The sequence below is a fragment of the Branchiostoma belcheri genome, unplaced genomic scaffold (genome assembly GCF_001625305.1).
Source record: "Branchiostoma belcheri isolate BF01 breed outbred unplaced genomic scaffold, Haploidv18h27 scaffold155, whole genome shotgun sequence".
In the NCBI taxonomy this organism is placed as follows: Eukaryota; Metazoa; Chordata; class Leptocardii; order Amphioxiformes; family Branchiostomatidae; genus Branchiostoma; species Branchiostoma belcheri.
In genome coordinates this window covers 568,684-595,252 of record NW_017802991.1, presented here as the reverse complement: position 1 = coordinate 595,252, position 26,569 = coordinate 568,684, and the positions used below count along the sequence as shown (strand labels likewise).

The 26,569-nt window shown below is 41.2% G+C and overlaps 1 protein-coding gene across 1 annotated transcript; it reads left to right on the top strand.

The window, feature by feature from the left end:
• Nucleotides 1–3,160: 3,160 nt before the first annotated feature.
• LOC109465632 lies at nt 3,161–23,875 on the top strand. Its single transcript, XM_019763003.1, has 28 exons — nt 3,161–3,229; nt 11,208–11,355; nt 11,663–11,742; nt 11,797–11,845; nt 12,028–12,201; nt 12,427–12,503; nt 12,699–12,796; nt 13,147–13,297; nt 13,620–13,732; nt 14,067–14,151; nt 14,340–14,425; nt 15,264–15,370; nt 15,536–15,731; nt 16,380–16,628; nt 17,261–17,354; nt 17,853–17,990; nt 18,555–18,634; nt 18,784–18,868; nt 19,359–19,445; nt 19,848–19,936; nt 20,452–20,659; nt 20,810–20,956; nt 21,248–21,452; nt 21,606–21,878; nt 22,019–22,177; nt 22,324–22,492; nt 23,260–23,492; nt 23,848–23,875. Exons 1-28 carry the CDS (start codon nt 3,161–3,163, stop codon nt 23,856–23,858), a joined length of 3,660 nt encoding a protein of 1,219 aa, XP_019618562.1. The 3' UTR covers nt 23,859–23,875.
• Nucleotides 23,876–26,569: the final 2,694 nt, after the last annotated feature.

The window sequence follows — 26,569 nt, the reverse complement described above, 5'->3', positions numbered from 1 at the left end:
GCAACCTCAACATATATGCTTTAACACACCACTATTCGGCACCGCAAATACCTTATATGTATCCGGCCATTTCCCTTTATATGTTAGCAATTACTATCTTAGTGAATTCCACTGTATTTAAACCCATAACAGAAGACAAAAGATGAATATCTATTACTGACAAAATGAAAACAGGATAGCAGTTTGGGCACGATCGGATAGGAAAGAACCTGCAGTAATTTTTGACAATCTCAACCAGTGGTTTTATACATTGGGTCAAATGCATTGGCATCGGCAACTGTAGACGAGAAATTTGGAGCATCGTCGTAGGGAATAGCATAGAAATTAATATAAACATGTCAATACAAATACAATCTGTATCTGTATAGCCGGTATAACCGCCCTTCGGCGTAACACACAAGCTTCGCAGGCACGTGGCGCGGCGGCAGCTGGCTATATTACACGGATGGACTTGTTACACCTAACCCTTAAACTTCAAACTCTAGGCATTGTTTAAAGCTATCTAATGACAATGTCCCTACTGCGTACTTGGTGACAGCGAGTTCCACAGTGTGTGTGTGTGTATCAACAGCATATTTCTAGAAGGCTCACATGGATTATCTTGATACTTGATAGAACTTGATGAGAGCTCAAAATGATTACTAGTAGATTTTAGGCCCCTGGCGGCTTGTTATGGTATTACGGAGGAACATATGGTTTTGATATATCTCGTGATCTGGACATGGGTCATGACTCAGATCTAGAGAGCCCTGTATCAGAGACCACTGTACACTTACGACGCCAAATCAAACATCAACTGTCGGTGAGAAAACAAAGGGAGAATGTACATCTCTATACCAGGGACCCTGACATGATGACCTTATTGCAATAAAACAGTACATGTCAGGGATGTTGACACCACAGACAATGCAAGTCCTGCATCAGAGACCATGGCACACTTACGCCCAATTAAACATCAACTTTCGGTGGCAAAACAAAGAGAAAATGGGCATCTTTATACCATGGACCCTGACACGATGACCTTATAATTATTGCAATAAAACATTACATGTCAAGGACATGCACAGGCCCAATTATTTTTTAGCAGCCAGTGACAAAACACATAAAATGGAAAGAAAGATTGATGGTACGTATCTCACTGTTGGTTTGCAGGTTTACTGACCTATTGTACCATAAGCCGTCCTAAGCAACTAGGCCAGGGTAGTAAAGGTCATCATAAGACTAGTTTACGATCACAGGTGCCAGAACCGAGGGACCCGGACCCAACAACAGATGTTTCAACGTTGGGTTTGACAAAGACACTTGAAGATTTTTCACAGACAACCTCGTATTTCATCAGTGACCACAACATACTTACGCAACATTAATTGTCGGTGACAAAATAAAGAGAGAATGGACATCTTTTTATGTATAATTACCAGGGACCCTGACATATTTAACACCATGTTGCAATAAAAAATCTTATTGTATGTCAGGGACTTCGACCCCAGAAAGAGACAATGCAAAGCATTTTGAAAGAAAGTCCAGTATAAGAGACCATGGCATGCACAGGCCCGCTTAATTATAAGCTTCCAGTGACAAAACACATAAAATGGAAAGAGTTACGGTAACTCTATAATCACGGACCAAACAATACATCTCTGACATGTACACATCTTAAAATGTGTAACTAATTGGCCAGACAGTATGGGCTAGATAAAAGATTTAACATCATGCAGTGAAGATAAAATAAAAGTTCACTCGGCTTTTTATTAAAGACCTCCGGAATTAATTCATTTGTATCATTCTATATAGCCGGTATAACCGTCATTCGGCGTGACACACCAGCTTCGCAGGCAAGTGACGCGGCGGCAGCTGTCTACATTACACCGATCGACTTGTTAAACCTAACCCTTGAACTTCTAACTCTAGACATTGTTTAAATCTATCTAATGACAATGCCCCTACTGTACTTGGTGACAGCGAGTTCCACTCTGCGATAGTTCTAGGGAGGAATGAATTCTTGAACGCTTCAATATTTTGTTGATAACTCTGGTACTTGAAGGCATGGCTATTTCTTGTTCTCTTTTTGGCTGGCATTAGGTACTTAGTAGTTGGGCCGTCCACCAGTTTGTTAGTCATTTTGTACATCATGTATAGTCTGGACATTTTCTTATGTCTTCCAGTGACTCCCACTGTAGGTTTTTATTTTTTATTTCCATGACACTAACACCTATTTCATAGCTGTTCATACAGAATCTTGCAGCTTGATTATTTACCCTTTCCAGTTTGTCTTAAAGTTTGTCTTTCTTTGTATATGGATCCCATACTGTCGCGACATATAAAACCATAGCCCATAAAACCAAATGACCTGAAATTTGGTATGGGGATACTTTGGACATATGTCTACAAAAACCCCATGCAAGCTTTTGATATACACTACTTAAAAATTCTGAAAAATAGGGCTTTTTGGCTATTTTCGGACAAAAATGTACATTTTTGGCTCCTGTGCCCTAATATTAAATCCGAATGACCTCCGAATGGAGAAATATCCAAATGATGTCATTCATGCTTTTGACTTACATCACTTTAAAATGGTACAAAATATTTTTTTGGCATTTCCGGACAAAAATGTGCATTTTTAGCTTCTGTGTCAAAACCGAATGACCTGAAATTTGGTATGGGAGATCATTCGATACAAGCTCACAGAATGTAGTTCAAGATTACAGCACAAATTACTCTGTAAAAGTAATAATCTGTAAGTACAAAGATGTTAAGATAAAGATAATTGATTTTAAAGGCTTTTTTAAACAAATAACGACCTTTTTTATTTTTTTAAAACGCATTTGTCTCTCTTTAGAATTAAACCCAAACGTTTTAAAATGTGTCCCTTCAGGTCCTCCTGATAATGTTCCTTAAGCTATATAGAAGAGAACAAATCTTGAAACACAATTCTCCCTTGTTCTTATTTTTTTTTAATAGTTAATGTCCGTAATGTCATTCATCAGAATCAAACTGGAGTGTTTGAAGAAATTCAACTCTCCGTTCCTTCTGACGTTCCATCCGCCATGTTTGGACGCTAACGAACACTATTCCAAACATCACCAGGACCACGCCTGCCAAATGGAAGGAATTTGGTACTTTCTGCAGAAAGAAGTAGTCCAGCATCAGAGTGCTCGGGATGGCAAACATGCGTACTGTAGTTGAGATGTACGCCTTCACAAATCTCAAGGCTGCAAGGAGCAAAAAGGTGCCAAGACTCTTCGTCACCCCAAGTCCTACTACATATAACACTGTACGCAATGACATTGTCCAGATTGGGGTCTCTGTCGCATATGTTATTGCTAGTAATGCCACTGTACCTACCAAATCTTGATAGAGCAAAGTTGTGACTATCGGAACCTCTAGTGTTCCTGTCAGGTACCGCATAAAGACCATATCGGGTGCTAAAGCCAACGACGCGGTTAGCGGAATTACGATTGACAAGACTAAAACTTTGGTGGACATCCCATCTACTTGTGTGTTCCCTACCGCCACTAGAACAACCCCTGACACGCTAATGAAAATCCCACAAACATCTGCAAGAAACAGAGATTCCTTCAAGAACACAAACCCGACACAGGCTACGAAGAAAGGCATCAGACCTTGAATGATACCAAACGCGATTCCAGGAACCGTGTAGACAAAAGAAAGCATGTACGCAATCATAACGGCATTTGCAAAAATCGAAAATAGGAACAACATGATATTCTGGCGTCTATTTTCACCCGTTAATCTCGGCCGACAGAATGCTAAGATAGGAATAAGTGTGAGAAGCTCAATAAATCGCTTTAAGAAAAGCATTTGGAAAATTGGAAGGCCTTCTTTGCTTATTATTGCTGTGAACTCCCCAGCGAGAGACAAAGCAATGGCTGACATGACCGTTAGCAAAATGCCTTTCGCTGCTTTGAATGAAGGCGATACTTCTTCATCTGTACCTGAAACGTTTTCGCCTTCGGTGGTGTTAGCGGTGGATGGCATTTCTCTTGTCTTTTCGCTTGTAGTTTCTTCTGATCCTCGCAGCGTTGCCAGATAGCGCGCTATCTATAAAGATTGGCGTCGCACGTATTGCCAATGTTCTTAGCCTAATGGTTCAACTTTGAAGCCATGTAGTGTGAAATCTTATGGTGTTCTTCAGCTGAAATTCTTGCCCTTCCGTTTTTCTATTCCTCTAAATCGGTATGTAATAGCCACAATATCTGTTTGTTGAGTTTTGTTGAAGTATCAGTATCTGACTGTTCTCTTTAACTCTGATTGTATCTGAAGAGAACTTATTAAGATCAGTCACCAGATGATTGCCCTCTTTGGGTATGCTGAATTCTCATCGATACCCTCGCTCAGGGAGCAATAATGTCGTAGCGATATCTGCTACCTCGATGGTACTCTCTGTGAGGAAGCTGCAACCTCGCCGTTGTCCTCTCTTACGAAGCTGCAACCTCGCTGCTTCACTCTCTCATGAAGCTGAAACCTCGCTGGTGCACTCTTTTATGAAGTCGCAACCTCGCTGATACACTCTCCCATGAAGTCGCAACCTCGCTGAAGCACTCTTTCTTGAAGCTGCAACCACAATGATGCTCTCTCTCTTGAAGCTGCAACCTCGCTGATACACTCTCCCATGAAGCTGTAACCTCGCTGATACACTCTAATCATGAAGCTGAAACCTCGTGGTGTACTCTCTCAGGTAGCTGCAACATCGCTAACGTCATATCTTAGGAACCTGGTAGCTCGATGATGGGCATGCACTCTCTCAGGAAGCTGAAACCTCGATTTTTCAAGGTAATTGTACTGATAATCTCGAAGCTACAATCTCGCTGTTGCCCTCTCTTGAGCAGTTGCATCTTTGCTTTACCCTATTGTGCAGATGTTATCTTGTCTCCTGTTCCAGAAATAAAAGGAAAAATAAATGAGCATTCTGGTATATAAAAATCGGCCATGTGTCTTCTTTTAGTTATATTACAAGATACAGCCGAACAGTCAAAACGTCGAAATGGTTCTAGAAGACAAGTGCTTGCTTGAGGAAGAAAAATTGTCAGAGAGGCCGATAAAGAGGGTGGAGTAGTTACTTAAAACAGATTTTCATCTTGTAAAAACGTTGTAAATAATAATATAATAGACGTGATATTGTAGAAAGAAACTACTATCGTGTTCCACTGTCGTGCAGGTACCTTCGCCAAATAATGTTAATTTTTAGGACTGAAAAATATATATTATTTCCCAGATTATACACATAGAATCCTCATTATCATGAATTATATCGGTTGATCATATTCTCAACCAAAAGACAGTCTTAACAAAAATGCCATTCCAGCATTTCCTTATAAATTATGCAAATGAGGTCATTGTTTGAATTAGTTATGTTTAATGATGTTCACATTCACTTAACTTTTAAATACCTAAGTATGAAATTCGAGGCAGTTACCATTGCTGAATGCTGAAAAAGTTTTTCATTTATTATGCAAAATAATTTCTAATTTACATATTCAATATCTTTCTATGTTTCTCTTATTCTCAAATACAACGAAAGTTGTTAAAAATTGATCATAATTCAACGTTACAGGCGTTACTGCCATCCAAGCAGCTCATGTTCGCCGTCTCCACTCAACATGAACATTACATAATGAAATCGATGTACAAATTCATCTTTGTGACCTTAAATTCAGGATTTTTGATCGATGGATAACTTAGAATTCCTTGCGATGGCTTTACGTAAAATGGTTGCGTTAACAAACAGTTACGCCGAAGCATAAACAAAGAGTACATCAACCGAAAAAAATCCTTTAGAAACTGTCTGTAACGTTCTGAATCAATGTCAAATGTATTGGCATCGGCAACTGTAGACGAGAAATTTGGAGCAGCAGGGAATAGCATAGAAATTAATATAAACATGTCAAGACAGGTGTTTGTGTGTTTGTGTGTGTGTGTTTGTGTACCAACAGCATATCTATAGAAGGCTTACATGGATTATCTTGATACTTGATAGAATTTGATGAGAGCTCAAAATGATTACTAGTAGATTTTGGGCCCCTGGCGGCTTGTTATGATACTGCGGCGGAACAAATGATTTTGATATCTCGTGATCTGGAAATGATTGGGTCATGACTCAGAGAGTCCTGTATCACAGACCACTGCACACTTACGACGCCAACTTAAAAATCAACTGTCGGTGAGAATACAAAGGGAGAATCAGTACATCTCTATACCAGGGACCCTGACATGATGACCTTGTTGCAATAAAAAAATTATATGTCAAGGATGTCGACACCACAGACAATGCAAGTCCTGCATCAGAGACCATGGAACACTTACAGCCAATTAAACATCAACTGTCGGTGCAAATACAAAGGACATCTCTATATAGCAGGGACCCTGACATGATGACCTTGTTGCAATAAAACAGTACATGTCAGGGATGTTGACAGCAAAGACAATGTAAAGACTTCTGAAAGAGAGCCCTGTATCAGAGACCACGGCATACTTACGCCCAATTAATTGTTAGCTGCCAGTGACAAAATACATGAAATGGAAAGAAAAATTGATGGTAACTCAACTTGCTGGTTTGCAGGTTTACTGACCTACTGTACATGTATCATATAAGCCGTCCCAAGCTCGACAGTGATGTATCTGACGATGTGTCCCTGTCTGCACCACAAGTGTGCATGTTGATGTAATATATTCTCGAAGAAAAAAAAATTCTTTGCAAATCAACACAGTCACTCATAATGCTTACAAAAAGTGGGGCAATCTATTGTGACTGTAAAAAGTGAGGCAAGTGACCCTAAATTGGCTTCAAAGAGGATGACAGACATGGCATGTGTAGTGCTGCTATTGGTTGGACCAAGGTCACCATTTTCTTCACCAAAGCTCACAATGCGATTAAGAAACTATTACTGACAGACAACACAAGAAAAATACAGCCTACATATATACGGTCTATGATTGTACTTCTCAGTAGCATTTATACAGCTTTAAAAATCCAAACAAGTAGAGTTGCAAACTAATGACAAATTTGTAAGTGCGTGTAAATAGTATATCAAATTATGCCAAAATGATGTCGCACTATCTAAATGTTTATTTCAATTATTCTGAATCTTAAACACGAGGAACAAGGGCAAAGTCCACTCCCCTATAAAGAAACTTTATCCTGTCGGGATGTTAGTACCTATGAAATTGACTATAATCATCCAAATATCAGACAGAACCCAACTGACCCTAAGTGTTGTGATACTATGTAATAGTTCGTACTACGACCTGTTACATGGTATTACAGCAGACGACAAATAGGAAGTTTCATATCAACTGCTGTCTCACTTTTTTCCCAGGTGCGGTATCTTGTCAACAAAATATTGCCACACAAAGAAAGCGCCGAAGAAGTTGCGGAAAAGCTAAATACTATCCAAGTCAAAATATCTCAAGTGCCTTACAAGATTATAAGGAACTTGAGGTTCTAATTCTAACAAGCTTAAAATCATTGTCTTCCGAGCTTGAATGTTTGTTTCAAATACTTATATCTAGAATCGCACGCGTCTTACATGCACGTAACTAGTTTTCCTTTGTGTTGAGTGTGCTTGTAAATAGGTAAGCACTTCAATTGCTGCTTGGCAAATGCGTAATCATGTCGAGTCTGTTCTGTTTTTTTCTTGAAGAGAAGCTTTTGTAGTGCAAGCTTCGTATTTAAAGAAAACAGTTGGAGATTCAAGTTTCCTCTCGAAGAGGAAACCTATTCGTTGCAAATCAACACACTCATAATTCTTTTAAAAAGTGGGGCAATCTCACTTTAAAAAGTGTGACACTAAATTGGCTTCAAAGAGGATGACAGACATGGCACATGAAGTGCTGCTATTGGTTGGTCCAAGGCCACCCTTTTCTTCACCAGAGCTGACTCTGCGATTTCGGAGCCCATTGCACACGTTGGGTGCCGCCATTGGTTACACAAGCTCGCCACAAGGACACTTTTTGTTCCAATTTTTTTCAATGATCGTATGATTGTGATTTCAGAGCTCAGAACACGTGTGGTACCGCCATTGGTTAAATTTGATCACCTCATGCATACTCTTTGTTCTAAGCTTTCCTTCAATAACCGTATGATTGTGGTTTTAGAGCTCATGGCAAGACGTGTAGCGCCTCCATTGGTTAGACGGAATCACATCAAGGCCATCTTTTCTTTCCGTTCCTCTTAAATTCCTGGTGTCGTTCATCGTTGGGTTACAGCTGCCGTCGCCGCGCCCATCGCGCGGACACCAGTTCCTGTGTTTCCCACAACGACCAACTTTGCTCCTCCGTCTTTCTACACCAGATTCGCCGCATCCGTCTAGGACAACTTGCGACTGGCGTTGAGCTGCTCTTCGTCGTCGAGGGAAGTTTTGCCAGAGCACCAGAGGTGAAATGGAGGTGAGAAACTTATACATTCATTCCATTCTCTATTTCTAAATCGTAGTCTGTTGCTCCTTTCTTTATCGACCCGTCGCAAATGCACCGGTACTGCATCGTATAATCACCAACAATGAAAAGATATTACGCGCGGATCGTGCTGAACCCGTGCTTATATTCCTTAGTAATATTTCGAAGGGGTCCGAAGAGCGTGTAGTGACGCTTATCGGGCTCTAACGTCCGTGACACCAGACATGGCCCAGTCACTTTCCCAAATGGTCCGTTATTTATTTTGCTGATTGATTTGCTCTTTTTGCTGTTGCACTTGCGGCAGAGATCACGCATGAATCCCGATGGTTGACGGGTCTGCTTCTCCGCCTCATATTTTATGCCATTAAAATCATCCCGGGTCCCGGCTCGAGCCTTATACGTGTTTTCATCGATTATAGCCTGGGATCATAGCCTTTGTTTTGTTCCATGCCTCTCTACCGTTCCCTTTTGATCGATTCGTCCCAGATTCCCCCAGAGACCATGCGGGAAAATGTTACTCCTAATGTGCCTTAGTTGCTTTCTGCAAGTGATGATCTAGCGATATTGTGAACGTTTGCTATTCCAGGGATGAATAGATGGTCTTGTTGTGAACTAGGTATAGAATAACGTAACGTCACTAGGTTACTGAACAGCCAGCCTGGACGACAGACTACGCAACTTCGGCACATTATATCTGTCCCTGACCTATTTGGTAAAACGTAGCACTGTCCACAGCAACGCCCCCTTTCATCAATACATCATTCAGCTCCATTGTTAAGATATTTGTGCAATTCCGCATCACCTACATGATTCACGATTCACATGTCTGACAAATTTTACATTAGCTCCTAAATCTTTTTCAGTTCAGTCAAATAATGTTGCATTTTTTGCCAGTTTTTGTATCAAATTTAACGCCGTGGATACTAGTAAGTGATAAACTCAATAACTACTATACTGTTTGGTCCCTAATAAATTCATACATGCAGTACACTCGGAGATTTCTTACCTCTATCGCCTGTTATGTGACAACTGGAATCCTCATCTGTGTTCTTGGTACAGCCATTGTCCAAGCTATACTCCACGCATAGCGTTTGAGTAAGGAGACTGCATGCTGTCCCCACCGTACGTTAACACAACAAGGACCTACCTAAGGGAGTAGGAAAATCCAGGGCCCATAAAAGAAACAGACGTAGTCCTGCAGATTGCCGCGCAATTTCCCGTCGAACTATTCTGATGTCGTTTTTGCGGTCAGACGGTCCAAACCCTGTGGCACAAATATCAGGGACGCCTAGACACTGATACAAATGACTGCGGAAATTCACAGGAACAGCCTTGAAAACGTTCGATATAAATTCAATGTAAGTTCCATTGAAACATATCTGGTAGCAAAACGCAGAAAGCCAGAAGAAAAGTTCTGTAGAAGTCCCAGGACATGTCAAGACAGGGGACTACCGACATATATGGCGATCCCGTCTTTACGTACTGTCGCGTTTGCAGTTGTTAACCAAGTATGTCAAAAGGTTAGAAGACATAAATTTTACTACTGTTAGCGTTAACACTAACATGTCCCTTTGCCCTCTATGTATATGCTCAGTGGGTGTCCTGTCCCATTCTCTACCCTAGAAAAACATTGTAATAGACGAATACAAAGACAGTGTCAGAGTGTAGTATCATCCACATACGTGATGGTGATGTGTATTTTCCACACTTCTGAAATTCTAGTTTTTCTTATAGTTATAAATTTGCATTATGAACGGGGTTGTTTCCGTTGTAATTGCTGCTTGCACTTTTGAATGGACTGTAGCTACAGGATACAGATAGTTGTCGGTCCGGCACCTGTCTTGATCTTAATCTACACTTAGAATCAGTCCGTGTCAATGTATTGAATATTTGCAGCAAAGCTATTAGGTTATGGCTTGATTGTGGCAGCTTTATGGGCAGGACATGAACTCACCTTCGCTTTTGGTAAATATCGTACCATGCATCACCCTCCTCTCTTATTTCTCCATGGACCTCTATCATTCCCTTGTGATTGGTCCGTCACTGATTCCCCCATGGTACAGAAACCAAGCGGGAAAAAGTTCATTTGTCGCATGCCTAAGTTTTCATTACTCGTATTATGGTACTGGACGTTACGTTTGACGTTAAACCCCGCCATTTCAGCATCTTTATATTGTGTACTTGCTATATTTGCTCACTATTCGTTAAATCGTAGCATTGACTACAGCAACGCCCTGTTTTTGTCAATGAAGAAAACCTTTCAGCTCCCTTGTTTAGATATTTGTGCAATTCTGAATCACCTACATGGTTTCACGATTCATATGTCTGAAACGTTTCACATTAGCTTCCAAATCTTTTCACTGCAGTCATGCAATGTTACATAATGTTTGTCAGATTTCTTTCAAATTCAGCGCCGTATGGTTATTACTGGACGATCAACTAAACTGCTCTGTGTTCATTAATTTAATAATTAGTTGGTCGTTCACTAGTAACCATACGGCGATGAATTTGAAAGAAAATACAAACATTATGCAACATCGCGTGACTGCACTGAAAAGATTTGGCAGCTAATGTGAAATGTTTCAGGCATATAAATCGTGATTTTATGCAGTACGTGACATATCTTACCTCTATCGTCTGGCATGGCATGTGACAACTAGAATTCTGACAAAAACTGACTTCTCAAACAGATCCCAAATAGGATCAATGAGAAATATTTACAATTTGATTAATATCTTTTGTGTAAAGATATGCAGTTTTGTCATGGCATACTACTCTTGTTATCTCTATAGTTCTTCAAGAACAAGAAGGCAGTTGGGGTATGCCTGCCCTTGGTGCTGATCTTGGCCGTCTCTGTGTATATCATCGGGACTGTGTCAAGGGAGAATCCGGACACCGTATTGTCAAAACCTGGACTCCGTATCATCAAAAGGTCCATATGTAAGTACATGACTGTAATGATTCGTTACCAAAAAGAGGTAGCACCAAGAAATATTAATGGTTCATGATATACGTAGAATATTATATCAAACACGATTTATTTGTTGGACACAGTGGCATGTATTACATTGATGGATAGCACATTCAAAAATTCACAGGATTTTTTTCCTCTTATGAGGACTTATGACAACATCAGAATTAGTACCAATTTGTAATACCGCCGTATCTGTGTGTTAATGAGAGTGAAGTACCTTTCTCCTGTGGGTTATGATGTTTCTTCACATCCGAGTACGCTTCTATTTCCCAGCATTGTCAGATGATCTCAACGGTGCTCTCCGAGCCGCAGCTGCCGAAGACGCCCCGGCCTACGTGAAAAACCACGCACTTGTTCAAGACGCTCTCCGATCAGCAGCTGCTAAAGACGCGCCTACTGACGCCAAGGACAAGCGGTTCCTCCCGGCCATTGCGAATCTTGCAGGGGACATTGTCTGTAAGTCAGCTGGTCACATATATCTACGTTTACATTTGTAACTTCTCACGCCAGGCTCATCTCTTGTCTATCAAACTTCCTGGCGATTAACAGACTTGGCCTAATGTCGATGCTGACAGTTTGCTTTGGCTTTAGAGACGCCGTTCCTAGAATGGTTCTTTATTCTATTTTACCCTCTACAGCATCAGGAAGCAGCTTCGACGCAGACGAACTGACAGACACGATCCAGAAACTGGGCAGTATGAAGAACATGGGACCAGACATCATGGCCCAAAGTGTGCAAAACGAGGCTGAGGTCACGGCAGAAGTGGAAAAAGAGGTGGCTGAGGAAACGGTCGATAAGATACTTGGAAAATGTAAGGAGTAATTGTAGATAGATATATATAAAGCTTTGGATCAGATGTCAATTAATAATGGGTAATTGTTACTTTAAATAAATCCTTTAATTCTTCGGGTGTTTTGACGAAGAGCAACGCAACTGTTTATTGCCTTGATTGGTACAACTCCTTCATACACCTTTCTAGTAAAGCTTGCTGGTGAGACACACTGCATGATGTATTTCAAATCGCATATTATTACAGATTCTCATGACAAGAAAGATGAAGATGGAGACGATGACGATAATGATGGCGGCGGCGGCGGAGAGCACGAGATAAAGGTACTACAGTTCCAGACACGCCAGATATGCTATTCTTGTCATGAAATGTATTCAACTTTGTTTTGTGTGTTGGTTTATTTACTTGTTTATTCTCTATGGTTTATGCATTAACAGAAGGGGTTCAGTTATTCTGCACGACAAGGTTTAAATGTTGTCCAAATGGATAAAATTACAACTGTGTTGGTTGTTTTGCAGGCTGAGGTGGACTTTGTTGCAGACAAGGGTATGGTGGAAGATGACATGTTCGCTCCACCAGGAATGCACATGAAAGTAGACGTTGAGGAGGACCCCGGGTATGTATTTGATTGATCAAATATGTGATGGTGGTTTATCATGTATGTATGGCTATTCTCTCTCTGTCTCTTTATCTCTCTCTCTCTCTCTCCACACACACACAGATAAAACAAAATTACAAGGTGACATATCACTTGTAACCCTACCCCATCTGACATATCAGATGTAACCCTACCCCAATAGAGCAATGAACAGCAATAATGATGTGGGAAAAAAGCTCCGTGAACATACGCAATCTGTATATTAAATTTCTAAAACCCAACTATATCATTACATTGCAAATGCTTATGTCTTAGTAGCGTTAAGCACTGGTATTATTACAACTTAATTACAATTCCTACACGTACAGAACGGACAGCGAACCCGATCAAAGCTCCGAGCCAATGGCGTTCTCCTACCCCTTGGGGATGGGCTCTGCTCTGATGAACGGCTGTTTCGGGACAGGATACGTACCAGGAGATCCGTGCTACAACGTCAGGGACGTCATCCCGGCATGTTACGTAAGTTCTTTGTTTTTCAAATAGCTTGAACAAAAACTACATAAATACGTGATAAATGTTCATGACCAGTTGCAGGCCCCTTGTCTCCCACAGCAGCTTGAAGTGTTTTGCTGGTACCACGTAGATCATGTTTTAATGTTTGATGCATTTTCTTACAAAGCAGCTATTCAAATTTAAAGCTGGACCCACCATGTAGGCACAGCATCTTTGATGAGTACCTAATATTATCTGTGGTGATAAGGAGTAGTGTGCAGGGGTTGAAGGAGCTAAGAACAAAAGATGGACCGTATCGCTGTACAATTAACGTCATATTGTCACCCAGAACATGATGGAGGGGTGTGGCTACATCGGGGTCGGCTTCGATGGTCGCGGAGACTACAGCAGCACGTCCAGGAAGAAAACAGTCGTGCAGCGGAACTGCAAAAACCTGGCTACGTACGTGTTAGGGGGTTGTTTTGTGTTCATGTTCTATTGTATAATATATTCAGTGATATATTCATAATGTATATATTATGCATTGACACATACACAAAAGTGCAGAAAACCTCATCACAGACGCCACAACGCCACATACAGACGCCACAAATATATATTAGAACTCTTTTGGCAATGTTTAAACTAGGCTTTCTTTTACTTTGAAGATTCAGAAAGTATAGTATATTACAAAATGTGCGGTAACTGATTATATAACCCTTAAAAGGCTGCATTTTGTCATTGCAACAATATCTGCCATGTTCTTTCTGATGGAAATCTTTTCACTGCATCTCAGGTATCACGATGAGGATGTCCCGGACACCATGAATGTTCACGGCATCTTCGACACTGAGGTCTCCTCCTACGTCTTTGAGTCAAGAGAGTCTTATCGCCATTCCCTCCAGATGAAAGCTGGAATGTCATTCTCTGGATTTGGCTTCCAGGTTCATATCATTTCATTTTAATAATCTTTCTTAATAATTCCAAATGAAGACAGTCAAAATATATGTTGTAGATTAATCTGTGCTGAGGCAAATATTCTTGATCATTGATGAATCTAATTTCTGTCCAGACTGCCGTTGAGTCAGCATATGGGAAGTCGACGTCATCCAATAAACAGAAGTTTATGTCTCTTATGCAGTGTAACGTAATAAGGTAGGTGTGCTGTCTCATACACACACTACTATTACTATTAATGATATTTACCAGTAGCACAAAAATGGTGTTAATAAGTAATAATTTTGAACCTTTTTCACGCCAAACAGCAGTTACTCAAGCAACCGGATATGATTTTGAAAACGTCAGACGTTTCAGCTAGTATCCACTAGCTTTCGTCAGTGACTGAGAGAGCAGAAAGTCAATCAATAGTTTGTGCTTATAAACCTGAATTCTACTTCTGGTCTCTCAGTCACTGACGAAAGCTAGTGGATACTAGCTGAAACGTCTGACGTTTTCAAAATCATATCCAGTTGCTTGAGTAACTGCTTTTTGGCGTATCGTATTACCTGAATGTCTAACCTTCATCGAGGTATCTTTTTCAAACAAGTATAGCATATCGTTGAAGAGGTTCATCAGCCACGTAGAATTATCAGTTAGTAGAATATTCCTCAATCATTGACTCGTTTTGACAGGTAGAAACACGTACCTCCAAATTTTCGATGTCCACTGTACATCTTGCTCACGGAGTGACCTAGTCTCGCGAGAACACGAATATAGCATAGTTCAGGCTTTGTATCGAATTCAAGCAATCGTTGAGACCTTTAACCTATAATCACCAAGTGAGAGGAGCGAGGTGTTAATGGGTGGTTATGGGTCACTGGTTAGGCACGTTAACACCAAGGAAAAAGTGGGTCATTTATGATATTGTTGTATATCCCGATCAAATAAACACTAACACAGGTGTGAATTTGACTTGGGAAATGGGAAAACGAATGGTAATAGGATAGCCTTGTTTGACGAGAAAGTTTGACCCCTGTTGCCATTTCACCTCTAGGTATGAAATCTTCCTGGATGAAATCTCTCCGGATACCCTGAGTCTGCCCTTCCTGAGAGACTTCTTGTCTCTTCCGACAAATTTCATCCTCGGAAGGCCACAGCTTCGTAAGTATAAGTCATATATGCGAGGTTTCTTACAATAAACCTTGAATATCATGTACAATATATCAGATGGTATCTAATGCTGGTTATTTGTCCTTGATGCAGTCAGTCCTAATTATGAGGACTGTACACTACAACAACCGTTTGCTGTTTTCTTGTTGTTTACAGAAAAGTTCATCATCCGCTATGGAACTCATTTTATCAAGTCAGCAAAGTTTGGCGGTTCCTTCCGGCTGTTCAAGACCCAAGAGGCCTCCAGGACTGAAAGTCTCGAAGACTTCTCCATTCAGGCCCAGGCTTCTTACAATTCTCTTTTCTTCAACGCCGGAGGTCACGCCGGAATGAGCTCGTCCAGCGGTTCATCGTACGGCAGCCATTTTTGTTTCCTTTTTTCATACTCTTGTGGGGTAAGGTAACATGTGATATCTTGATTGTATTTACATATCGTGTGACTTTGCTATCAGAACCAGTGGTAAATTTCCTTGTCGGTGACCTAACCTAGTTCTAGATAACTCTCTTTTTGATTTTAAGGATAATCATTAGTTGAAGTTTTACAAATTTCTAATAGTTGACGCTATGGTCTTTCACGTTTTGGTGAGTAGCAGTTATCAAAACATTTGCTTGTTTTTTTTTTTTTTTTTAGATAAAAACTATGTCATTGACCATTGTTGGTCTTATGAACTAACGTTCCATGAAGAAAAAATTAAATGTCCCCAATTACTTGTCCAATGAATTTCTTGTGAATGTTAAATAACCGTCTATGATTATGAAACAAGTTTGAACTTTGACCAACAAAAAGATTGGAATCACCCAAATTTTAGACTGTACACACAATGTACAAAATTAATCCAGTCTTTGTCGAGCAATGAGCAATCCACAAAGACTGGAGTTGTACAGTCGAAAATTTGGGTGAGTCCAATATTTTGTGTTGGTCCTTACAATTCAAACTTGTTTCATAATGACTTCTACCAACACAGATGAACTTACAAGATAACTGTATATGGTCTTACAGCCAGTCTTCCAAGTCTTCCAGCACCCATGTGACAGTGGAAGGGGGCGACCAGGAAGTTGCCTCCATCGTCGCTGACTTTTACTCAACCGGCTTCAAGGACACCTTCACCGAGTGGCTGAAGTCCATCCCCACCTACCCCAAACCCATCGAGATGTTCATGGGCACCATGTCAGAACTGCTGGACCTGAACTACAAACTTCTCTTCCCTTTTGACATCAAAGATGCTGCAGACGGATGCTTCGGTGCAGAGTGAGTTTTACGGTATACTGTTAATTGCCAACATGACAATCCCTTACGACTGTCAACATTGGGATAATATACAGGTTGTGTCCCATGAAGCAAACATGGTAACAGCTGTCATCGTTGTAGGCCAAATCAAAATTTCTTTGTTATATTTATCCCCTTGATAGTGCAGACAGTGGCGCTTTAAGACATTGTCATGGTAATATTTTGGCGCTCACTATCAATCGCTTGATACTTATTATTCAATAGATATATTTTTATATATTTTTAATATAGTACATGTATCTTGTTGTACAACCATTTTAATATTGTAACAAATCCACAGCCTCAAGACCGAGGAAGGCACAGAAAGGAAGTACTATGAGGTCTCCAAGCTGGTGAACAACAGTCAAGGAGAGATGACACCATTAACAGGGAAACGGTAATTCTTATATTCCTAGAGAGTAAAATGAAGCTGTAGCTTACAAACTAAAGATTTACTTTTCATTGACAGCAAAACATTAATCAGTGGCATATATTTGCATTATAGTGATTTTTATTTATTTTTTTGCTAGGAGTTAACACATCTTCTAGTACCTTAAAGCGCCTTTGATGTCTAAGGTATCGACGACATTGACCATGCCTTTAAATTTGCCCAGGTACTGTGACTTCACATCCGCAGATAAGTTTGAACAAGAAATGGACAAGAAACGACTAGCGCTGGAAAGGGCGATTGCTGTTTACATGGAAGAGGTAATTTTCATACCACTTTGTTAATTTTTTAAAACTTTTTCATAATGTTGGCATTATGGTATATTATTGCTAATCACGTTTTTAGGGGGGATAATTGATTCTACTATAAATATTGTTGATGACCATAGAAGGAGAGGGGTGTTATTTGTTTTGTTGACGTAAAAACGATAAGAAGTAAATTTTTTGTTGCTCCTGTCTTTTGACACGAAGTGACTGTGTTCTCCAAATGCATATAGTAATGAAACAATGTTTGTTTTCTTCCGTTCTATTCCATGGGGATACAGTCAATTTCCTAAGGGATAGAGCCAATTTGCCTTTTAAAAATGTTAATTACGAGCACAAAATGAAGCCTGTAATAATAAGATCTTGCCTTGTCACGCAGGGAAGTTTGGGAAGTTAACAATAATCGGAAAAGGATCAGAGTGGATCGTTTTTTTCTCGTTAGCTTTGTAGTACCTGTGTAAAAACTCGTAGGAAAACACGTTATTGTTTTTATAGGGACCGGTGCCCACCACGGATTTCCGTCTGGAGGGAGGGGACCCTGGATGTACTTCTGAAGCCTTAGGGGTAAAGGGAGGTGCTTCAGGAACTACCTACCCCACATGGATGGAACTCATCAGCGGAGATACATACAAGGTAGGAGAGAATGGCAAATATGCCATTCACTAATGTAGCGTTATGTTGAAAGGAAACTGAACAGCTTTCACATGAAGTGTCTAAGAAAGATCTGTGGGGTCTCTAACTTGGAGATCTTCAAAAGGCACCACTCGCGTCTACCACACCATGTACCAAATACTGGCAGATGGCAAGCGCGAAAGGGGTCAAGCAAAGCTCCGCTTCATTGATGTCTGAAAGCGTGATCTGAAGGTCTTCCACATCGGTGCCAACTGGGAGCACCTTGCCCAAACCGCACTGCATGGCGGCACACACTCCGCAAAGGCGCAAAAAATGAAAAACTGGCAAATGACCTGGTCCAAAATGAGACAATAAGAAGGCAAAAAACGACACGGTCCTTGTGAAACATCTGCTTTTACTTTTACTGCACAACTCTGTACGAGTAAAACTGGGCTGGCCGCCCATGTATGAGCCCATCGACGTTAAACTGATCGTCTGTCATGATGAAAAGAAGAATAAGAAGACTATAGGGTTATGTCTAAAAGGTATCAATAACATTGCTTTCCTTTCCTGTTTCCACTGTAGATCATCTTTGATCTTCCTGAAAGCATCAACTACGACATTTCGAAGGACAAAGAAGCCTTCTTGGTTTTTGCACGACAAAGGTAGTGACCTATATTAACCAATTGTCATATGTCAAATGTCATACGAAAATATTATCTGAGACTAATTTACAATTTTGCTTACATGTATTAATGTTGAACAGTTATGGGAGCAACGGCAATGCTGTGAAAACATGTCGCTTTTTTAACAGGTGGAACTGCCACGCCCCCGGTGCTAAAATGCACATGTACAACAGCCGTGACAATGGTGGAAGTGGTGACATCAACAACAAAAAGGTACTATCCTGTTGCAATACATTTCCAAACAACAACATCACGAAGTAGAAGGCAGCTGTATTCCTAAACGTGGTCCATTTGTTTTGGAATTATACGTTTTTGAACCCTTTTTTCAACGGTTCCTCTCCTGCATTTGTACGGTCTGAATTGCAGGTAGTTTTTGTTTGAAAATTGTCACAGTGGTACTTTCTGAAAACGAGAAGGATATTGTTGACCATCAACACGTACAACATACTGCTGAAAGCGTGACCCAGTGGTATTATTTTGGAATAAATCACCTTACATTTTTTATGACGTGACCTATTTTATGGGTTATAGGTGAAAACAAAAGATATACAAACTGGATACTTTGTAAGTAACAAAGCAGCAGCTCCACAGCTGCTTACATACACTGCTATAAATGCAACCTCTGACCATGTTTTAGATAAAATCATTTACAATAGGGAGGGCGCACATGAATGTGTGTTTTCACGTTCATTTCCACATTCAGGTCTCCTGCTTTGGTTTTGTGATGACCTACCAGGAAGCATCCGGGACGTTTGTAGTCACCCAACAAGATCAAGACGCTTCTACTCAGGTAACCATTGCCCTTTGACAATCTATACGCTTGGCCATCGTCCTCCTTCCGTCTGAGTAGACGATGCTTTCTCTGGTGGCTGAACAAGCCATGATAAATAACGCTTTCCTCATGTATATGCCAGGCAATCTACAGTTGACAAAAACGGCCGATTCTGTTCATAGAAATCCAAGTTGAAGGCTGTCAATTTCAATTTCCTTAAAAGCCTGTGTGAACTTGATAACGTCGATTGGTGTCTATTTTGGGTTGAAGGAATGTTTAGACTTAAAGTTTACATGTAGGATTGATTTTAATTGTACTCCGGTCGCGAACTCTACATAACGTTTTGGTTTGGAAAAAAGTAGAATGGATGAAATTTCATAAATTTCTTGCAATTTGCTTGCCATGACATTGTCTGTACAGGCTCTGGGGCAGTTGCGACGCAGCTACGTAGGCTGGACTGTTGCCAGAGCTGAATATGTCAGCCCGTTGGAGCACGCCCAGGCAAAAGGGTATGTAAATTTGTCAACCTGAAATTCAACCTATTATAATCCCACCTCCGATTCTCCCCAAGCAACAATTCAGCGCCATCCTCATCTAGATGATTGGTCAATATTTCGTATGTTATGTGCACGTGTCTATCATTGCCTATTGCCTATTATTTTAGGCCAATATTCAAAATGAAGTCCTTTTCTATCAATGGATGCCGGTCTATAGTACAGGAAGAAATCGGAGGAAAGACAGTATGAATATCAGGTTGTTAAGTTGGTTGACACCTTCTCAATACGATCTTAACATACATGGTGTAAATAGCAAATATGTCAATATTATCAATTGTAAAATATACATGTCATTATATAGTATCTAAAATGGGTAACACAGAAAAAAAAACATGTTATCGTGGCTGGTTCACTTACTTTTATTGATGATAAGTAAAGAAATACATTTAATTTATTGACTGTAATCCGGCTAAGTTATTTGATGAATTATGTACTGATAAGTAACGCTGGTATATTGTTTCTAACAGTGATGCTTTATCAAGTATCGTTGAGGCTCCCTGTAGTGTGAAGTGGTCCAACTCGTACCAGATCAAACCTGCGGAGGAGGGAGGGAGGTGCCTGTACTTCGTTGCTGCGTCTGCAGGCGACATTTTTGTGGTCTTCTCCACCATTCCGAGGGACGTTTCCACCTGGTACCATCTCCAGATCAGTTATCAAGGCGTTGCTCTCTACAAGGTAACAGCATTATTCATTTATTCCCTCCAAGCTAAAACCAAGTCAGGCTTTTCTAATGTTTGGAATTAGTAAAGGATTCGGTGTTTCTGTTATTTTGTCCTCATGTTAGAAATCTTCGATCATCTTAATTGTGAAACATATCTTTCTCAGGGAATGAAGCTGGTGAAGTACGAGGGAGCGAAGAATGCCCGAAGTCTCGGTGACTCCAAATTGTTCCAGCCTTACTTCATTTGCCTGGAGGAAGACGCAGAGAACATGCGAACCTACATCAAATACGGCGTCGGCTCGGACACTTCCGTAAGTGATCTCTCTCTCTCTCTCTGTCTATCTTATCTATCTTTAGTATCTATCCATCCATCTATCTATGTGTGCGCGCGCTCGTGTGTGTGTGTGTGTGCGTGTGTGTGTGTGTGTGTGTGTGTGTGTGTGTGTGTGTGTGTGTGTGTGTGTGTGTGTGTGTGTGTGTGTGTGTGTGTGTGTGTGTGTGTGTGTGTGTGTGTGTGTGTGTCACGGTGTGAAGTAGTACTGGTATAATGTATACTGAGATGATTTTTACCGCAATTGTTATTATACGTTTTTCGCCTACAGGAGAAAGGCCTGGTCTACATGGTCTACAATGATCGCAGTCCACCATTGGGCATTCGTTTCTACTCCTTCGGCAGCGGAGAAGAGTCCGTAGAGATCATGGACGCCCGAGTCATCGAGGGAGGAGCAACAGGACAGATGGAATGTACAGGGGGAACTGTACTGAAGGACGGGATTTGTGTAGAAGATTGTCATCCCGAGTGTGACGGTGAGCTCATGTGTCATTATTGAAATATTTCTGATAAAAATCCCTCCTTTGTGGACTGAGTGGAGCGGTATTGCGTCATCACCATTTGATTGTATGAAACAAACAAACAAACACAGACACAAAGGATTGATTGATTTTTTTATACAAAAATAGGATGTATTCCAAGTTCTCCAGGATCGAAGCTCGACACGGAATGCCGCCGGTGTAAGCACTTTTCCATCAAAATCGATAAAAAAGTCCAGTGCGTCGCAGAATGCCCAGCCGGTCAAAAACCAGGTGCCGATGGCGTCGAATGCACCTGTAAGGATTTTGTCATCAGCCACCAAAATGGAACTAACACCTGCGTCTCCGCGTGCCCACTTGGTAACAAAGTGGGCTCGGATGGCAACACTTGCTTGTGTAAGTTCACCATATGCTTGTGTACAAGTTTGAATTTTATATCAAAGATGAACGTTCTATACAATGATTATTGTTTAAATCACACACATTCAATTGCATTTGCCTATTACATGATTAATTACAATAGGTTGGTGCATAGGTATTGACTTGGTTTCCTTTTACCGCAGCTCCTTGGAGAGATGATTGGCGTTGTGGAAAGGACTTCCCAGCTCAAGCAGCAAACCCCGGGCGGTGTAACCCATTTGGACCTCATCCCTGTTGTTCTGATACTCAATATTGTGGACGCACGGACGCTCACTGCACTTGCTCCGGCTGTAGAGACTACCGTAAGTACACATATATAGCTTCGTATTTCCCTGTCAAATTTTCGCATTGAAAAGGTACGATTAGTGAACGTAAACACGTCAAGTTTTATTTAATAATATCGATGTAAATTTTACACTTCTGAAGATGATCCTCTCGCTTGGGACAGGTAATCTTGCCCTGGGGAAGCCAGCGTACCAAAGCAGCCAATATACGGATCACGTTGCCGGCCGTGCGGTAGACGGGGTCACCAGCACCTGTGCTCATACCGTGGGGGGAAACGGAGAGCCTTACCCCAGCTGGTGGGTGGATCTTGGACACCCGTATTTGATTGACAGGTACGTGGACATCGGTTATATAAACTTTAAAAAATGATGTGTATTTGGTGCTAAAAACCTGTGATTCACGCCTTCACATGTACGTAGAGGCGTGTATCGGCGAATGTACGATCTCTACCGGTAGAATCGACTATTCCGGTTGATGGCTAATTCTATCCTGCCAAACGGTCGGCCTCAGAGATATTTATACTCGATTCTACCGGTAGAGATCGCACATTCGCCGATACACGCCTCTACGTACATGTGAAGGCGTGAATCACAGGTTTTTAGCACCAAATACACATCTCTGGTGGTGATGACTATCCAAGGATGTACCAGTATGTGGTAGTGAGATATTGTGAACATGTTGGTCTATGTAAAATTCAACATGGGGTAACTAAACAGCCACCTGGGTACAAAACAGCTAGCATTTGCCCTTTTGATGTTTTCATGCACCCATGCCCTAGCTACTTCTTCACTGTGCATTGAACTGTGCTACTTAAACTGCGATGTTTTCCCAATTGTCTGCTGAAACGCCCCCGGTTATGTAATTCAAATGTACTGTCCTACTGAACCAACCTAATTTAGTTGACATTAGCTTCTTAATTTTGCGGCAATGCTTTTTTTCTTTCAGTTCAAAAGCAGCTACCCTATGCTCCTTGCTTGTTTATAACTACCGTCATTTTAACCATTTTACAGTTGTTTGTGCCATTAGCAATTTTAGTGACTGTTAGTGAATTTTAGTATGTTCGAATGTACACAACTCCAATGTTTCTTCCTATCTACAGGGTAATCATCTATATCCGCATGAACCACTTAGCATATTGGATCAACCCCTTCAACATCCACATCGGGAATTCTACCTCTGTCGATAAGAACCCCAAGTGCGGCGGTGATCATAGAATCGACGTGAGTAAGCCGTCTATCAGCATCTCGTGCCCGGGGATGCGGGGACGGTACGTCGGTGTGCGTCTCCCCGGAAACAACCGAATTCTGGTTCTGTGCGAGGTCCAAGTATTTGGTAGGTCTTCGCTACGTTTAACTTCACTTGAAAAGGGTTATGGCATCACGTATAGTTTTAGGTCCCATTATATGACGATAACTGACCACATGCCATGTGTGGTAAATGCATGTTCCTTTTTATTTCACCCCTCGAGATTAGCATGTAGATTACACCAGTCATGTGTTTTATCATTCTCTATTCACTGTTCTTGTTATGATACTTATAATTAGCCTTCCTGTAAAAATGCAATGTACTAAAGTTATCATTGGAATCATTCTTCTCCTTATATTATTGTAATTTATCACCATTGTCGTTATTGAATGTCAAAATTCAACAAAAGTCAACACTTGGTCTTTTTTGTTTTGCCGCTTAGGTAAACTGTAGTAGAGGCCACTGTGGATTGAAACCCGACCGGACCTATCATGTCGTTTCAGCGGCGCGTGGAGTGGGGACGCGGCGACTCACTCCATCTGCTGTAATGATTATCAAAAAACCTTTAAATCCCACCCTCTTATGCTAGGCCCTACCGCTTGTATATGCATGTACCAAGCAACGGTCTTAGTGCACCCCCATGAAACTCCTTCCTCTTCGCCCCCGCCGTTCTGCTTCGCCCCCGCCCCGTTCTGCTTCGCCCCCGCAAAAAATCTGCTTCGCCCCCGTCGTTCCTCTACCGCCCCCGGCGCAATTCTGCTTTGCCCCCCGTCCTTCTGCTTAGCCCCCAATGGCGGCACAGCTCACAGTCGACACGAAAATCGTCTGCAAAATAACAATAAAGGCTGTGCCGCCAAATTTAAAGTAGCCCATGCTCCGACAAACATTCTGGACCACCTTTCTGCCAAGTGGCGTTGCACAAATCCTTCCCATTCAAAAGTTTACCCCTTCCTCACGGCCCGTCAGTGGTTCTTACGTTTATAAGTACTGGCGGGAAATTTCAGTCACGGCTGTACTTATAAACGCCAGTACTTATAAACGTAAGAACCACTGACGGGCCGTGAGGAAGGGGTAAACTTTTGAATGGGAAGGATTTGTGCAACGCCACTTGGCAGAAAGGTGGTCCAGAATGTTTGTCGGAGCATGGGCTACTTTAAATTTGGCGGCACAGCCTTTATTGTTATTTTGCAGACGATTTTCGTGTCGACTGTGAGCTGTGCCGCCATTGGGGGCTAAGCAGAAGGACGGGGGCAAAGCAGAATTGCGCCGGGGGCGTAGAGGAACGACGGGGGCGAAGCAGATTTTTTGCGGGGGCGAAGCAGAACGGGGCGGGGGCGAAGCAGAACGGCGGGGGCGAAGAGGAAGGAGTTTCATGGGGGTGTAGTGTACCGTCTTGCAACCTGTCCTTGTGAGCCAATCAGTTACCGACCAATCACGTCGCCTCTCACTGTCAGGAAGCATCGTGATTGGCCGGTAATTTCCACCTAACAACGAAAGGGAAAATATCTGATTGACATTGAGAAGGACAGCTGGCTAGCCTCTACCAGGCTTCGGGAGGAGGCTCGAAAAATAGAAATCGCGGCAAAATTTTCTCTCCCAGCAGACAAACTCCCCTGGCATGCTATCTCTCTATTTGGCCGATTTCTACTCTTTTCAGCCGCCTCCCGAAGCCTGGTAGAGGCTACAGGTGGCAGCCTGGTACGTATATGCGCAAGGGTTGTTGCTTGATACTAGTATATAGACGCGTTGGGTCTCGCATGAGAGTATGTGAACCCCGTCAACGGCGACGTTTTGATTGTTGACAACTTTTTTAGATTCTATGTTGGTGTATGGTATGGGATTAGGGATGTCAATGATTAGATATAATTAGTTATAAGATTTTTTTCTTTACATCAATTTAGGAAGTTAGTAAACCAAGGTTCGTGCTTGCTTTTTAGAATTTTATTCTTAGTTCTTGCTGTTTACAGAATAGGGGTTGCTATACTTTTTGAATTGTAAGTGCTGAAATAGCTAGACAGCGATATAATTGAAAGGTGTGAGCATAATTTTGTATACGTATATACGTAGATGTGCATAATTATACATTGTGTAGTGAAAGAGGCATTAGCGACAAGCCTAACTTTAGGTGCCACAAAACATATGTGATGTTTGTCACAGAATGCTGGGTTTGCATCTTAGGTCCAAGTAACATTGATAGAATTGGAAGGTGTTAGCTTTTGTACTCGTATACGTAGACTTGCAACGTATGTAATACTAAAAGGGTGTCAATGGAAATAAAGTAAGTTGATAGATAACGTCAAGAGAAAAAAAACAAGGTAAACTATTATTCTCTGTTGAGGTGTATTAAGTGTTACAGTAGATATAAAAATAAGTGATAGGTAATTTACAAGCAAACAATGACCAGATGACATTTGCCAAAGTCCGTTTGAACATATACGATTTTTACATATAAAATAACAACATTGCCGGATAGCTGTTAAAAAAAGCTGGTAAAAAAGTTTATCCAAATGTACATGTTTTAAGCCTGTACTTTAGTTGGTATTAACATGTCAAGATACTTTTCAAACTCCTATCTTTACAATCTCACATACAAGTGGATACGCCATTTCAAGTTGAATAAAGTCTGTGGTGTTGGAATAGGACCGTGTTTGTTGTTTTTCTGTTTGAACTTGGCTTGTATATAGTTCGATAAAGCTCGATTGAAATAATTGTTTATAAAGGAAAGCCAACAAATCGAAGTTACAATCAAGAAATATTAATATATAATGCAATGTTAACACATACATGATGACGACCAGCATCATTACCTCCATGAAATGTGTCATGGAGGTTATATTTTCAGTTGCGTTTATCTGTCCGTCTGTCCGTCTGTCCGTCTGTCCGTCTGTCCTTCTGTCCGTCTGTTGGTCAACAAGATAACTCAAGAACGCCTGGATGGATTGGTTTCATACTTGGTGTGTTGGTAGGGTGTGACGAAAACTGGAAATGATTAGATTTTGGTCCCCCTAGTGGCTTCCCTTGGTACTGCAGCGCAACTTCCGGTTTTGATATCTCGCGATCTGGACATGCTAGGGTCATGAAATTTGGATGATAGGTAGCTCTCGTGCTTGGGAAGAAGTCACATGAGTTTGGGCCCCCTAGCGGCTTGTTCTGGAACTGCAGGG

Coding starts and splice junctions, on each gene's coding strand:
- LOC109465632 (XM_019763003.1), top strand. CDS start 3,161: ATGGCAAACATGCGTACTGTAGTTGAGATGTACGCCTTCACAAATCTC. Junction 3,230..11,207: donor AGGCTGCAAGGAGCAAAAAG/GTGCCAAGACTC, acceptor TTATCTCTATAG/TTCTTCAAGAACAAGAAGGC. Junction 22,493..23,259: donor CACCCGTATTTGATTGACAG/GTACGTGGACAT, acceptor TCCTATCTACAG/GGTAATCATCTATATCCGCA.